Here is a 15,122-nt window from a genome sequence, read left to right as displayed (position 1 = left end):
ATGAACCATTAAATATGTGAAATTTAATCTTAAACATGAAATAAATTGTGTCTATTTCACTTTTAAAAATAAAAATAAAAATGGAGAGGATCGTGAGGCCCACACAGCTCACTACATTAACTCCTAATTAGCACCATTGACATTTTTAGAAATTGTAGGATGAAAAGATGCTGTGTGGGCAGAAAATGGGTCCTATATTGACTTTTTATGTAATCCCCATCCATATATGCATGCGCTTAATTTAGTAATTTACAATATTGTAGGGGGAATCAATTTTCTTTTAGAAATAAATATAACTCCTCCTTTTCCCACGTCATGTAGGAGTTGGAAAATGACGTTTTCCTTATAGAAAGTCGACAAGGTCCTATTCGTGCTTCTAGAAGTACAAACACAAAGAAAAATAAATAAATAAACAAACAAATGAAAAAAAAAGTAACACTGATTATTGATAATATCTTTTTTTATTAGCCTGTAAAATATACATTTCATTTTACCAATAAAATAAGAATAGATAGGGTTTCAACTTTCAAGTAGGGGCCTTTACATAATCGAACTAGCAATTAAGAATATTTGAACCTTTGAGAAGTCAACAACTCTTTGAGAAGTTTATACCTGACCTCTGTTCTTTAAATCCTCTAGTAATTTATCCAGGGGAACTTATTAATAAATTAGCTTCTTTGCATTTCATAAAAATTGGGAGAAAATACATCGACTTTGATGTCCCTCGGATTACTAATTTACTACCTTAATTAGAGTTGCATTGAAGTAATTTTAAATACTCAACTTTCATCTCACTAGGATGATGTGACAAAGACTTTTAGCTTTTGAATTTTTTTTATATTTTTATTCAAGACTGATTTAGTAACTGTTGATGAGTACTAACACATTAAACCAATGAGATGATAGTGTAATATTAATCATGACAAAAATACCATATCTTAGCTTTTGTTTATTCCAAGTTTTTATTTTAAATTCTTTTATGTTATCCAGGGTAACAAGTGTGGAAGGAAGACATTACTACCTCAATGACAGATTAGGAAGATATTGCAAAAATTAAAATATAGGGAAAGATTTTGTAAATGGCATAGTAGTTAAAGGAAGAGTAAATGTAATTTCACCTAAAAATTGAAGACCAAGCTTTCTAGTTAATTTTCCATCTCACACATCACCTAGTGACATTAAGGGCCCGTATGTTTCGCAGAATAAATTCCTGGAATGTAAGTTATTCGTACGGAATAATCATTATTTTGTTTGGTAAGGACATATTTATAAAATTAGTTATTCCCATGCAAATCACTAATCATTTACACACAGAAATAACTATTCCTCTAAAAAATTAGAATAATAGTTATTCCTGAGATAAATGACAAGATTTTTCCAAAAAAAAAAAAAAAACTTGTTTTTTCTCTCTCAAACTATAAAAATACAAAAAAAACAAAAAAAAACAAAAAACAAAATATCATGTGGGCGACCGACACCCACAAAAGTTCCTCCCAACCCAAGGCAATTGGGGGTGGTCAGATTTCGGGGTGGCTCCAATTCACATTAAGGGATGGCCGAAAGGCTCCGAGGGTGGTTGCTGCAACCCCTGATGGAAATCGGAGGTGGCACAGAGGGCCACGGCGAGGTCCTCTAGCGCCACCCCCAGTACATGCTATGGGTGACCGGCCACCCAATGGAGTGGTCGGCCACCACACGTTAACCTAAATGACAAGGCTATTGATATCCATTATTTACTTTGTCGCTTCTTCTAGTTTAAAGAGGCCGACTTTTTTTCTGTACTTTTTTATTATTATTATTATTCTAATTCATGTCGGTGGGGTATTCTCAAGCTCAATACACTAGAAGGCTCATAATAATAATAATAGCATACACAATAACCAAGAGTTGCATTGCCTAGAAAAACATCAGTTATAACGGATAATGGTTAATAATAAGCCCACTCATTACACCAATACTAACGACTACCCTGACACTCCCCATGATCAACTAAATCTATAGCTGTTGCTGCAACATCGCCAGCAAATTCCAGAAAAATCCCATTACATTAAAGGTCCTCTCAGAACAATGGTTATTGTCACCAAGTAGTAACAAATGAAAAACCAAACCAATAATATAAATAAAAAAATTCAACTCCACTAATCAAACAGCTACTGCACAATAAATCTCTTCTTTTTTGCTTTTCTTTATATTTTTGGAAGCCAGGCCTACATTTCTCACAAGCTTCACTGAAAAACCAAACCCACATGAAAACCTGAAAGCAACAAAAGCAAGGTTATTATCACAATTTCATCCAATGTCAATTAGCAAGACTAATTGGTAAATATTATTATCCTCTTATTCATATTCCTACCGCATGTTTAAAAAAGCAACTGCCACCCGTCAGGCCGCAATATTGTTCTTAAACTATTTAGTGCAGCATGAGCAGGTGTTTGTCATATATAACTGCAAGAACAGACATATTGTTCTGAGAAGAGTAAGTAACAGAGGAAGAAAAAAAAAACAGTAAAACAAGGTGCAAATTAAATGTGGATATAGAGCAGCAATTATCTTTTTTTGATGGAGTCTTGAGATAATAGAGATTGTACTAAGCACAAGTCTAAAACTTAAAGGATGATGCATTATGGGTCCAGAGAATTGATTAATACTTTAACCGCATGATGATCCACCCTACTATATAGATCTTACCCCAAGATTGAATCTTAAATTTAATCCCCATGGCCTTGCCTATTGAAGGCACAAAATGGAAGCGAAAAGGGGTACAGGAGGAGGGGAATATATCATGAATAATTTGAAATCCCACATTTCGAGTTAAATTGTAGAAAGACAGGTAAAAGATGGAAAGGAGTTAAAAAAATGTCAGAATATCAAGTCAGCGGCCATTTCAATTTGTTTTTTATCCTGGTGAGTGAACATAAAAGATAGAATTTGCAAAGTCCAAAATATATATAAACAAAAATACATTAATTAGGGCAAGATTAATTACCTAAAATATTATTGAACCTATAGCGGCCCAAAGTGCTCCAGAACAAAAGCTGGAGATCACAAAGGGCCTGGGGGAAGGCCTGCAGCACCAAGCAATCACAACTCAGAATTTTGCGACACCCAAACAACACAAAAGTTTAATTGGGTGATAGTAAACCTTTATCTGCTTATTAAAAAAGGCTCCATTAAATCTATGTACTTCACTGGCCAAAGTTCATCTCCGAGTATCTGCACAGATAGGAAAAGGGAAAATTCAAATATTTTTACAAGGAAAAAATATATAGCACAAGGGATCGAGTCCCTCCACACCACTCTAACCAGGGTGGATGTGGCAGGAGCCATTTTGGCAAGTCTTAAAAGATTTGTCTGGCACTCAAAAACAAGTATTTCAACTTGCCTGCGAGGCTTATTTTGTCGCTGCCCAAATTCATCATTCGCAAGTTCTGCAGGGAAACAAATTACTTTAGCTATGAGATTAAAACATGTAATAAAATGATGTATTCAAGAATTAGTCATGATAACAAATCACAAGGCTACAAAGTTAATGATAATATCTTACCAGGCCTCTGGGAAGGCTTCCATTCCTTATTGGGTTTGTTCAAGTTATTTTCTTTGCTACAAAGGAACAAGAAATATGAAGATTAAGGCAACGCACTGTTGATGGAATAATCATGTCACACAATAGTAGAAAGATCAAACAATCAACTTTCATAGAAACGTGCAATGATCACATGCCAAACAATAATCAAGATAAAGTCACAATATTGACCATATCTCAAAACTAGACAAGATTTGGGTAGCCAACAAACCATTAGAAACTTGGGGAATATGACCATGTAGGAATGCATTGAAGCAAGCATTTTAACAAAATAAGTGAAGTGAATATAAAGCTACACTAAACACCAAATTTACCAAGTCATGCAAAACAAAGCAAGTATATCATAGACCATCGTAAATGATCATACTAATAGAAAAACAGGCTACCAACCTTGAGGCACCCATGGAAGATGTCTGCCCTGATGGGCGAGCATGATAAGCACCATCAACAGTAATATAGGGTGAACAGTATGTAGCCCCTAAAGCTCCTGCTGCACCCGCCAAAACGGGTAGCCTGAAGAAGATTAAAATGGTCATCATTATAACCCTTCCAAAATGAAGAAAATAAGAGTAATAACTGGGAGAAAGATGCACTCAACAGGAAATATATATATATAAAAAAAGCATAACTTTTTCATTTAAACGTCCACCCCCAAAGCAGTTTTACAACTGGGCAATCAAAGTCTCTTTCAAATCAGAGAAAATGCACCAAGTACTACCCTCAAATACACATGAATATCCTCTCAGTAAACAGAAGGGACTGCGAAAATCTAATTCATGTCTCACCCCATCAGAGAGAGAATATTTCATACTCCACAGGAAGTGTCAATTAACCACTTGTTAGGATAATGATCGTGTCCCCAGAGCACACGGTCTAAATGAAAACAATACAAACCACAGAAGGAATTGCAGTATTACACTCAAAGGATTACTATACCATGTCATCTCAGAATTTCCCAAACCAAGTTGTGGCTGACCAACATAACCAGGGAACGCCATGCCAACGGCAGGAACTCCAATACCACCAGGATGCTGGCCTCCAAATTGCATAACTGCAAGTAAACAAAACCAGATAAGTACACAAGTATATATAACTAAGGGTGCATTTGGCATTGCGATTTCACAGACAAAAAGTACGATTATAAACCAAATAGCAGAAAATTGAATGATTGGACTGTTTTTAAAAAATTGTGATTTGAAAATGCACAATTTTAAAGGCTCAATAAACAACTGCGATTTTAAATGCCAAACTGTGATTTTGCCTAACACTTACTTGTGTTTTAAAAAATCACATTTTCAAATCGCACATTCTAAAATCGCTATTTTTAAATCGCACTTTTTGAAATTGCAAACCCAAATGGACCAAGGCTCCTAAAAGTTTGGTACAGAAAAAAAAAAATACTGGGATGCCATAAACTGTGCAATAACATAGACCTAGATAAACAATTCGAGATACTGAAGTTGTTCCCCATACCTCAAAATAATTGTGGAATATATCTAGATATGATTAATTTGGTTGCTAATCCAAATCAAACAATTTATTTGAAAACTAGTTGATCGAACTAGCGGGGAGAAAAAGAAAAAAGAAAAAAAGCATTAGGTTATTACTAAGCTGTGACAAAAAAGTAAACTTTTTAACACTTGTGTATCGAGAAAATAGCAACCCAAAACATTCTCAATATAACATTCCAGAGATTTTCCCTTATTTGGCATTTTCTTAATAATTGAAGATGAGATCCTAGAAACTTTACCTGGCAAAAACGTTGGAGTCCCAGGGAAGTTTTGATCTCCGTGACCAACTGCCATGCTCCCAGTAGCTCCAATAACCTGAGACCCACCATACATAACAGAACCCCTCCCACTACCTTGAGCATTGCCTTTTCCCTTTCCAACCAATGCAACTTTAGATTTATTTGATTCTGAAGGAGATTCAACTTCTCCAGGTTCATAAGAATTTATTGAAAGAACCGTTTTTGAGGGGGAGGAAGCTTGAGAACCACTACCAGGACGCTGGCTTGACTGCTGTGCAGCAGCTTGCACAAAAGGTTGAACTCTGCTTTGAGAAGGACTTCTCTGAACAGGATGGAATTGTGTTGAAGGAGAAACTCTATTGATTTGACTATGAGGTGGATTTGGTTGATAATTTGTGTGTCCTTGGATAGCTAGACCCTTTCCCTGAGCCCTGGTCGGAGGAGATTGTGTTGTACTGACTAATGAGGACCCAGAAAGTGGCATTTGCAGATTAGTCAAAGCCTTTCCAGTACCTGGATTGATGGACTCATCAATATAAAGCTTGTCCATGCCAACAGATTGAGCTATATTCTTCCCTCGAAGCAATGCATTGGTTTGTGGGACAGAAGAACCATCATCCATAGCAGCTGTGTGAAAACTCCTGTTGGAACTACCAGCTTGTACATCTCTTTTTGGCATCAGAGCGATGTCTTTAGTGGAAGAGCCTGAAGGGTAAAATGGCGGAGAAGCAGAATTCAAGCTTGATGCAAACACTAGTCTGCTAGCAGGAACAGATTCAGAATCCACATTTGACGCAGGCATGAAAGCTCTCCCAGAATTAGTATGTGAATTTTTCTCAAGAGGCTTCCCAGATCTGAAAATTAAAAAAATTAAAAAAAAAAAAAAAAAAATAGAGTACATATCAAGCATAACCTGATGAAGATAAGGGAAAAAATTGACTGAAAGCCATTAAGCTCAAAGTTTATACTTACTGTTTGTTTTCATTTGGAGGTGCCCGACTTCTGTTTTTAAAGGTGGGTTCATACCTTCTCGGCCCTCTCCCTCTCATAGTCTTAGGTGCCTGGCTTTGATTGTTATATGCTTTAGATCTATTCTCTCTTGGATATCCTCGGTCACTACCTCGATCAATACCCCGGTCAATACCTCGGTCAATACCCCGATTTTTACCACGGCCTCGGAAATGACCCTTAGAATTTCTCCGACCCTGAGATTATATTAAAATGCGTCAATCAGAAAGGCAGATCAGACAGAGAAAGAGACAAAGGGTGGGGGGGAACAGTTTTTTTTTTTTGTTGATATGTAAAGATGCATTATCAAAGCGCAGAAGGGCACAACCCTAGTACACAGGAAGTATACAAGAGAGCGACTAAGAGGAAGAAAAAGAAGAAAAAAACATAAAAAGGAAATCAGGGAAACTAATCACTAAGGGTGCTAGCCAACCAACAGTCCAAGTGAATAGGGTGTACAAGAAAAAGTGTGGGAGATCCTCAATATTCCTAGACGAGTCCTCGAAACATCTAGCATTTCTCTCAATCCAGTTAAAACATCATCATGAGGATTACACATATCTAAAATCATCACCTCTTCATAATGCCTTTCTTGCGAAGTCAACTCCTCAAACTTGTCATGCCCCCATTTCCGGTCATCTTTGGACTCCCACAACCTCCTTCCACCATGTGTGCGCCTAAACAAAGTGATATTAGGTTAAAGCATTGTTTATTACAACTTGACAAGTAAGAAAGGGCTATATAGTGGAAAAACTAAAAAATAAGTTTTAAAATAGAGAAATAACAGATAATAAAGGAGAATCATAAACAAATTATAGTGCATGGGAACTGTAGAGCAGACTTTCATTTTGGTCTCTCCAACACCACTTGTTAGATTTCACTTGGGGTGGGAGGATCAGCATGCAGAAAATTCAGAAGCATGCCATTCTAATCTAATGCTGATGGAATAAACCTGTATTCAATGGCATTGAAAGCCAAGAGAAAATGGATTTATTCAGAAATACTCCGAAAACACAAATAGCATCTCAACTACAAAGCCATTGCCAGCAGAGCAAGGAAGTGTCTATTTCACCTAACATATGCAATTGGATATCAGTACAAGATATATACGCACTTTAAGTTCATGCCTTACTGTTGTTAAGCTATAGTTTCAATTAGGAAATAGAACATACTGCATCCAGATACTTTAAAATATGCCTGGATTGCAGAATTTGGTGTTCGTCTAGCATACTCAAAAGAGTAGCCTAAAAAGCCCTGCAAACTACATCTCATTCTTAAATTAATTACAACTCATAATATAATCCATCAGTATTCAAATGCTTTTTTTTAACCATTCAAACAAGCTTAGTTCTACATTCAACAATTTTTTCCTGCCTAACTGCAAATTCAATATCAGTACTGAAATGTAAATCTCCTAAATCTCTGCAAATTAGAGCTGCACTCCAAACACATTCCTATAAGCTATAAATACCATGCCTGTGCCACAAATATGGCCCAAAACTAAAATATACCTGGGTCGACCGCCGGCATTGTCCCTAAACCGATCATCATGCATATAGAAAGCCCCAGCGGTGGGCACAGCAAAGGGCTCATTCTCCTTCTTCTCCTCCTCCCCCTCCCCCTCGTCCTGATCCTCTGCTTGCACCGCCTCCAAATTATCCATAGCCCCGACAGCTTCATTCACATTCACAATTGCAACTGCCGAATCCTTTACTCCACCACCAACACGTGCCTCTCCTTCACCGCCTCTCTCCACATAAACCTCTTCCTCTTCACCATCCACCCTATCGAGCGCAGGCTCTCCTTCTTCATCTTCTTCGTCTTCCTCCTCCTCTTCTTCCTCCTCATCTAGTTCTTCGTCATCCTCATATTCCGCGACCCCGCCCTGGTCATCCGATTCGTCTGAATGAGTCCCAACCCTCCGATCCATCCTCGGCTTCTCTCTTCCCACTCCTTCGCCTTCCTCATCATCACTGGCTTCCCGCCTCCGCATCGCCAGCGATCGCTTCACTTCCTCTGGATCGCTCTCATACTCCAACTCTTCTTCACCCGCCGTAGCCATCAATGCCTCTAAACGGAAACCCTAACACCCCAACCTTTTAACGGAACCAAACACCAATTTCAGAAAACGATAAATCAATCGGAAACAGCAAAAGCCCTACCCCAAAACACCAAATCAAAAAATTTCATCCAATCCAAACAAGCAAAAGCCCTAAAGACGCAAACTTACTCGAGAACCAAACAGGGAATTTGAGAAAAACTCGGGAAATCGAAACCCTAGAAACCAAAATTGGAAGTAATTAGAGGTTTTATAAAATTGCAATCTCATGCGTTGCGTTAGTGAAACCCTAGAATTTTAGAGAGAGAGAGAGAGAGAGAGAGAGTGAGGGGATATTTAGGATTTTTGGTTGTGTCGTCAGCAATTGAATGGGAAAAGACTTGTAAAAGGAAAGGGGGTTGGAAGCGAAGTTTAAAGGTATACATCTTGTTTCATAAGGGTATATTAGGGAAGTTGAATTTTTGGGAGGGGTTTGGGAGAATACGATTGGTTAGTGTCTGACACGTGAGATTCGCTCATCTTTTATTTTAGTTAGATTCTGAGACGTCAGATGCTAAGGCCTTGTTTGGCATAAAAAATTTAAAAGAAAAAATCTTTTATTTTTTTGAATTTCTTCTTTTTTTAATTGGTTCAGATTTCAAGGCCATCAAATTTGATGGGAGATGAAAAATACAAATTAAAGATAGAAAAATAAATTTAGAACACTAGGTTAAGCATTTTTTTTTTTTTAACATCTTCGCACAAGAGAGAGGGGGGAGGAAGACTCGAACTAGTAACTTTCGATTTATTAGGCATAGTCCCAACCGATTGAGCTACTATTTTTATCTAAAATAGATAAACAAAATAGTAAAAAATCATTTACATCGGATTATACATCTCAAATGCAAAATACATTTTTGTTGCATTTTTAAACAGTGCACCGCTACATGGATCCCCTCGAATTCTTTAAGAATTCGAGTTTCTCAAATTCCTAAATCTGGTCGTCCATTATATCTAAGGGTTAAAACAAATGCCACCTTTTATGGTCTAATTAAGGAAACGAAATAATTCATCATATTCCCCAAATAAAAAGGGCGCATAAAAGTTCTTATATTTTTTTTTTTTAGAAGTAATTTATTTATTTTGTTTATCTCTCAAAACAAAAAATAATTTATAATTCGTTTCCCTCTCAAAACAAAAACAACTTACGCTTCTTCTTCCTCATGTCAAAGTGAAACTTTTTTAACTTCTTTCGGTAATTCCGAACAAATATATATATATATATATTTGCAACTTCAAGAAAAAAATCTCACAAAGAAAAAAATCTCACACCCAAGGCCACAAACAACTCATAATTTGTTCCCACGTTTCTGAACTAGTTCAAAACGTTACACTTCAAGAAAATAAACACATTAATGTCAACAAACAAAATCATTTGTAGGGCTAGATGAACATTAACTTACTAGATCTAAAATTGGACGACACTTTAGCAAACATACATGTATTCAGCTTTTTCAATAGAATGTGTAATACTCTAATATATATATTCCAGAATTTCTTTTGCAGAAAAGGTTGGGCGTTTATTTTGGGAGGGAAATGAAATAAATAAATCACTTCTAAAAAAAATAAGACTATTTATTTTATGCGTTACTTTTTTATTTTTGGAATATAATGTGTTATTTTGTTTTCTTAATAAGACCATAATATGTGGAATTTGTTTTAACCTTTAAATATAATGGACCGTCAGATTTAAGAATTTTAGAAACTTGAGGGATCCAGATCCTTTTACATGTAGTGGGCACTGTTCACACATCTATCTCATTAATATACTATTTCTCTCCACATCTTTCTTTTCCCAAAAAATTTTCATATTATTTATCTTCTACATCTCTCTTTTCAAAAAAAAAAAAAAATTCTCATACTATTTCTCTCTCCATATCTCTTTTTCCCCCAAAAGTTGAAAAATATGATATTTAGGAAAATACAATTCTTATAAAAAAAATTAAAAAAAAATAAATAAATTTAAATGATATAGATAAAAAAATTTTTTTTTTTTTTTTTTTAAAAAAAGATAATCAGATATATGACGTCTTTTAAAACTAACAAACTAGATAAAGTAAGTTTTAATTAGCTATTTTACATAAAAATATACATAAACTAGTGTGAATGCTCAAATGTTTTTGGGTACTCACGAAGCGGAACTATATTTATTTTTTATTTTTCGAAATGATACTCAATTATTATAAATCTCAAAGATTGCCAGATTCAGCAAGAACAAGTTCTTGAATACACGGTGGACATTCAAGTCTCCAATATTCCTCTTCTCTAACAAAAAGAGCTAATTTTGCTAGCCTATGTGCAGCCACATTTTCAGTCCTCCTAACATGTTGCACCTCCCACTTATCAATTGAATTGAGAGGAATTTTTGCATTATCCACAAGATGGCCATACCTTCCCCAACTGTGACGACCCACTTGATTAAAACGTGACTAAAAATTTTTTTCTTTCAAAAACATTACCCATAACAAAGCGGATTGTTACAGTGGCATGGCGATACCGTAGTATGCCATGAACCTATGCATTAACCTGATTGACAATATCATATACCATCTAAAGCTACATGCATCATCAATGATTCATCAGAGTTCATATTTTTGCAGCGGAATATAAATAACATCAGACTTAACATAACATATCAGAGCTGATTAATACATCTAAGTGATTAAAGCTTATATACAAAAGAATGGCTACACAAAAGTGTCACATGCGACACGAGCCATATACAAAATAACAAAGTCTAAGCATATACATGAATACTCTATAAAAATGGAACTTTCAACTAGTCCAACAAAATAAACACCCAATGTATGCAAGCCTTAGACATCGTGGTAACCTAGATACATGGCCACAGGGTCATCGTCTATTGTCTCTATTCCTGCATCAACAACATCGTCAGCACCATGGGAATTATCACCACTCATGATACAGGCGGAATTATGAACCCGCCGTCTCTATAAAATAGAGACGCTCAACAGTATAAAACTTACTAGTTTTATCCAAAATAAGAATTGAACTTTGTTCACACTTGCAAGATTCATAGCTTAACAATAAAACATAGGGAAGTCATCATGCAATGTCTAGCCATAACAATATAAATATATGTTCCGTCCCATACCAATCACATATGCATATTGATACGTCTAGTATAAAAATCATACAAAACCAATCATCATCATCATACAATCATATGCTATGCATGCTCATGCTCATGCTCATCATCGTGTGCCAGTTCCATTGTGAGGCTAGCCCTGCAGTAAGAGGCTTATCATCACTACCGGGAGCTGTCACCCCATTTCTCTTTTACATATGAGGCCAGCCCTGCGGTAGGAGGCTTGTCATCACTACCGGAAGTTGTCACCCCATTTCTCGTTATGCATGAGGCCAGCTCTACGGTAGGAGACTTGTCATCATTATCGGAGTTGAACCCCGTTTCCGTTATGCATGGGCCAACTCTACGGTAGTGAGACCATACTCAATCACAACCGGAGTTGAACCCCGTTTCCATTTCATTTTGCATGCCATGTTCATGCTTATGTCAATAAATCCTTGAACTCATATACTATCATAACTCATATCATAAAATCATAGAATCATGTCATACACTATGCCAACCATCAAAATGCTCATAACAACATAATCATCACATTATCTTGTAAACCCATAAAAGCTCATAGAAACATTACCTCAAACATTCATCCAACACATCTCATGGAACATCATTAAATAGTCATATAATCATAAAACATCATTCATCAATCGTTCAACCAAAACATCTTTTATACTTTAAAAATAGTATCTTTTTGCCCAGTAAGTAAAATACTTACCTTGTTCGCTTGAGTACCCTCCGGTGAACTCTTGACTCAACCGCGATACACGTAAGCATTTACAACATAAACACATAATTAAGCTCTATTTTTAGCTTAACAACTCATACTCTATAAAGATACTTGAGCACTACAAGTATCACGCTCGATTAGTTAACCCAATAATTATTATTCTACGACCCCATCATACTTATCTATTTACTACTTATCACATTAAATACTTATTTACTCCCTTATCTATGTAAAGTATGGAGCCAAGATCGATTGTCGGAAGAAGGAAATAGTGTTCCATACAAGTGGTAATGAGAAATTCAGATTTTGCGGGTCTAGTGTACGAGCTACTCCGCCACTTCTCTCAGCAGTCCAAGCAAGAAGGGATGTCAGGGAAGGTGCTCAAGCTTACTTGGCTTATGTGTTAGCTAAGCCTAAGGTTGAACAGAAACTAGAAGATATACCTGTAGTGCGTCACTATCTAGATGTGTTTCCTAAGGCTACGGGTTTGCCTCCAAACCGTGAGGTTGAGTTTACCATTGACTTAGTACCTTGGGCTCAGCCAATTCACAAAGCACCATGTCGTATGGCTCCGGCTGAATTGAAAGAGTTAAAGGAGCAGCTCCAAGAGTTGTTAGATCGGGGCTTTATTCGTCCTAGTGTGTCTCCATGGGGAGCACCAGTTTTGTTTGTGAAGAAGAAAGATGGCTCTATGCGGATGTGCATAGATTATCGAGAACTAAACCGGGTAATAGTTAAGAATAAGTACCCTTTGCCTCAGGTTAATGATTTGTTTGACCAACTCAAGGATGCTTCGAAATTCTCAAAGATAGACCTCCTATCGGGATATCATCAACTTAGGGTACGAGAGGAAGATGTGCCGAAGACAGCTATTCGCACAAGGTATGGCCACTAAATTCTTGGTTATGCCATTTGGTTTGACGAATGCACCATCGGTATTTATGGACTTGATGAATCGGGTATTCCATAAGTACCTAGACTCATTTGCTATTGTATTCATTGATGACATCTTAGTCTATTTGGCTAATCATGTAAAGCATCAAGAGCATTTGAGGACAGTGATGGAAGTGCTAAGAGAAAATAAGTTGTATGCCAAGTTCAAGAAGTGTGAATTCTAGTTAGAAGAAGTAGCATTTATGGGACATGTGATCTCTAGAGATGGGGTTTCAGTGGATCCAAGGAAGATTGAAGCAATTGTAGAATGGGAAAGACCATCAAATGCCCAGGAGATTTGTAGTTTCTTGGGATTAGCTGGTTACTACCGAAGATTCATTAATGGATTCTCTACTTTGTCAGGGCCTCTTACTGCTCTTACAAGGAAGAATGCCCCATATGTATGGAGCGATGAATGTGAAGCAAGCTTCCAAGAAGTGAAACAGAGGTTGGTGATAGCACCTGTTCTTACTCTACCTACCGAATCTGTTGGGTATGTAGTCTATACGGATGCGTCGTGGAAGGGATTGGGATGCGTGTTAATGCAAGAGGGCAGAGTTGTAGCATATGCCTTAAGATAACTAAAAGATCATGAAAAAAACTATCCTACTCATGACTTGGAGTTAGCAGTAGTGGTTTATGCCTTGAAGATTTAGAGGCATTATCTTTATGGTGTGTGGTGTGAGATTCACACTAATCAACAGAGTCTCAAGTACCTCTCACACAGAAAGATCTGAATATGAGACAAAGAAGGTGGTTAGAGTTGATAAAGGATTATGACAGCCAAGTGTTTTACCATCCCGGTAAAGCCAATGTTGTCGTTGATGCGCTAAGTCGAAAATCCTGTGATGCAGAGGTTGATACATCTACAACCATTGATGAGTTGGCGCAACAATCTGCCGTTGTACAAATTAATAATACGTTGACCGGTGAATCACCAACTCTTGTAGCTTTGGTGGTGCAACCGTTAACCAGAGAAAGAATCAGATTAGCACAAGAGACTGATGAAGAGTTGAAAGAGCTTATAAAAGAAGCTAGGAATAGAGAAGCCCTAGAATTTCAAATAACTTCTGAGGGTATGTTGAAGACCAAAAATGGTCAGACAGTTGTACCAAATGACGCCGAGTTAAGGAGAGAAATCCTTAATGAAGCACATCAAACACGGTATACAATTCACCCTGGGAATACCAAGATGTACCAAGACTTGAAGAAGAAGTTTTGGTGGCGTGGCATGAAGCGCAATGTAGCTGAGTATGTTGCACGATGTCCTTCGTGCCAACTTGTTAAAGCAGAACATCAGCGGCGAGCAGGGCCACTTCAGCCGTTGGATGTCCCGATGTGGAAATGGGACCAAATCGCTATGGATTTTGTGGTTGGGTTACCTAGGGCGCCTAGTGGACAAGATGCTATATCAGTAGTTGTTCACAGGTTGACGAAGAGTGCTCACTTCCTCCCAATCAAGATCACAGATTCTTTGGAGAAGTTGGTAGAACTATATATTCGTGAGATAGTCCGATTGCATGGAGTTCCAGTTTCTATTGTGTCGGACCGAGACTCACAGTTCACATCGAAGTTTTGGGAATGTTTACAAGGGGCTATGGGAACTAAATTGCATTTTAGTACGGCATATCATCTATAGTCCGATGGACAATTTGAGAGGACTATTCAGATCCTCGAGGATATGTTGAGGTTCTGCGTGCTAGATTTCAAAGGCAATTGGATAAAATACATACCATTAGTTGAGTTCGCTTACAACAATAGTTTTCAAGCAACTATTGTTATGGCACCGTATGAAGCATTGTATGGGCGTAAATGTAGATCGCCCTTGTATTGGGATGAAGTCGGTGAAAGACAACTTTTGGGTCCATAAATGATACAAGACACAAAAGATAAGGTTGCACTAATCCGAAAGAG

General features: G+C 37.1%; 1 protein-coding gene across 4 annotated transcripts; it reads right to left on the bottom strand.

Annotated features, from left to right (window-relative positions):
* Positions 1-1,870: 1,870 nt before the first annotated feature.
* LOC132186379 (protein MLN51 homolog) lies at positions 1,871-8,778 on the bottom strand. 4 transcript variants are annotated; one of them, XM_059600316.1, is made up of 12 exons: positions 7,853-8,778; positions 6,916-7,018; positions 6,306-6,538; positions 5,334-6,187; positions 4,520-4,634; positions 3,974-4,096; positions 3,545-3,600; positions 3,383-3,428; positions 3,143-3,213; positions 2,987-3,065; positions 2,354-2,445; positions 1,871-2,254 (listed from the first exon to the last, which is right to left on the bottom strand). In XM_059600316.1, the coding sequence occupies exons 1-9, from the start codon at positions 8,401-8,403 to the stop codon at positions 3,186-3,188; spliced, it is 2,109 nt and encodes a 702-aa protein (XP_059456299.1). In that variant the 5' UTR covers positions 8,404-8,778; the 3' UTR covers positions 1,871-2,254; positions 2,354-2,445; positions 2,987-3,065; positions 3,143-3,185. The 4 variants fall into 4 exon arrangements, with proteins under 4 accessions (XP_059456299.1, XP_059456298.1, XP_059456297.1 ...); XM_059600315.1 differs by having other exon boundaries at positions 2,987-3,213; positions 7,853-8,437; positions 8,572-8,778; XM_059600314.1 differs by having other exon boundaries at positions 2,987-3,213.
* Positions 8,779-15,122: the final 6,344 nt, after the last annotated feature.

Source organism: Corylus avellana, chromosome ca7 (genome assembly GCF_901000735.1).
Source record: "Corylus avellana chromosome ca7, CavTom2PMs-1.0".
Lineage (NCBI taxonomy): Eukaryota > Viridiplantae > Streptophyta > Magnoliopsida > Fagales > Betulaceae > Corylus > Corylus avellana.
Note: the sequence above shows the minus strand (reverse complement) of the source record. Positions and strands in the feature narration are given on the sequence as shown.

Bases quoted from the DNA above. Each gene is read 5' to 3' on its own strand.
- LOC132186379 (XM_059600314.1), bottom strand. From the start codon at position 8,403: ATGGCTACGGCGGGTGAAGAAGAGTTGGAGTATGAGAGCGATCCAGAG. The intron at 7,019-7,852 runs GTATATTTTAGT...CACTTTGTTTAG, and splicing joins AATGCCGGCGGTCGACCCAG to GCGCACACATGGTGGAAGGA. The intron at 6,188-6,305 runs GTAAGTATAAAC...TTTAATTTTCAG, and splicing joins CCTCCAAATGAAAACAAACA to ATCTGGGAAGCCTCTTGAGA.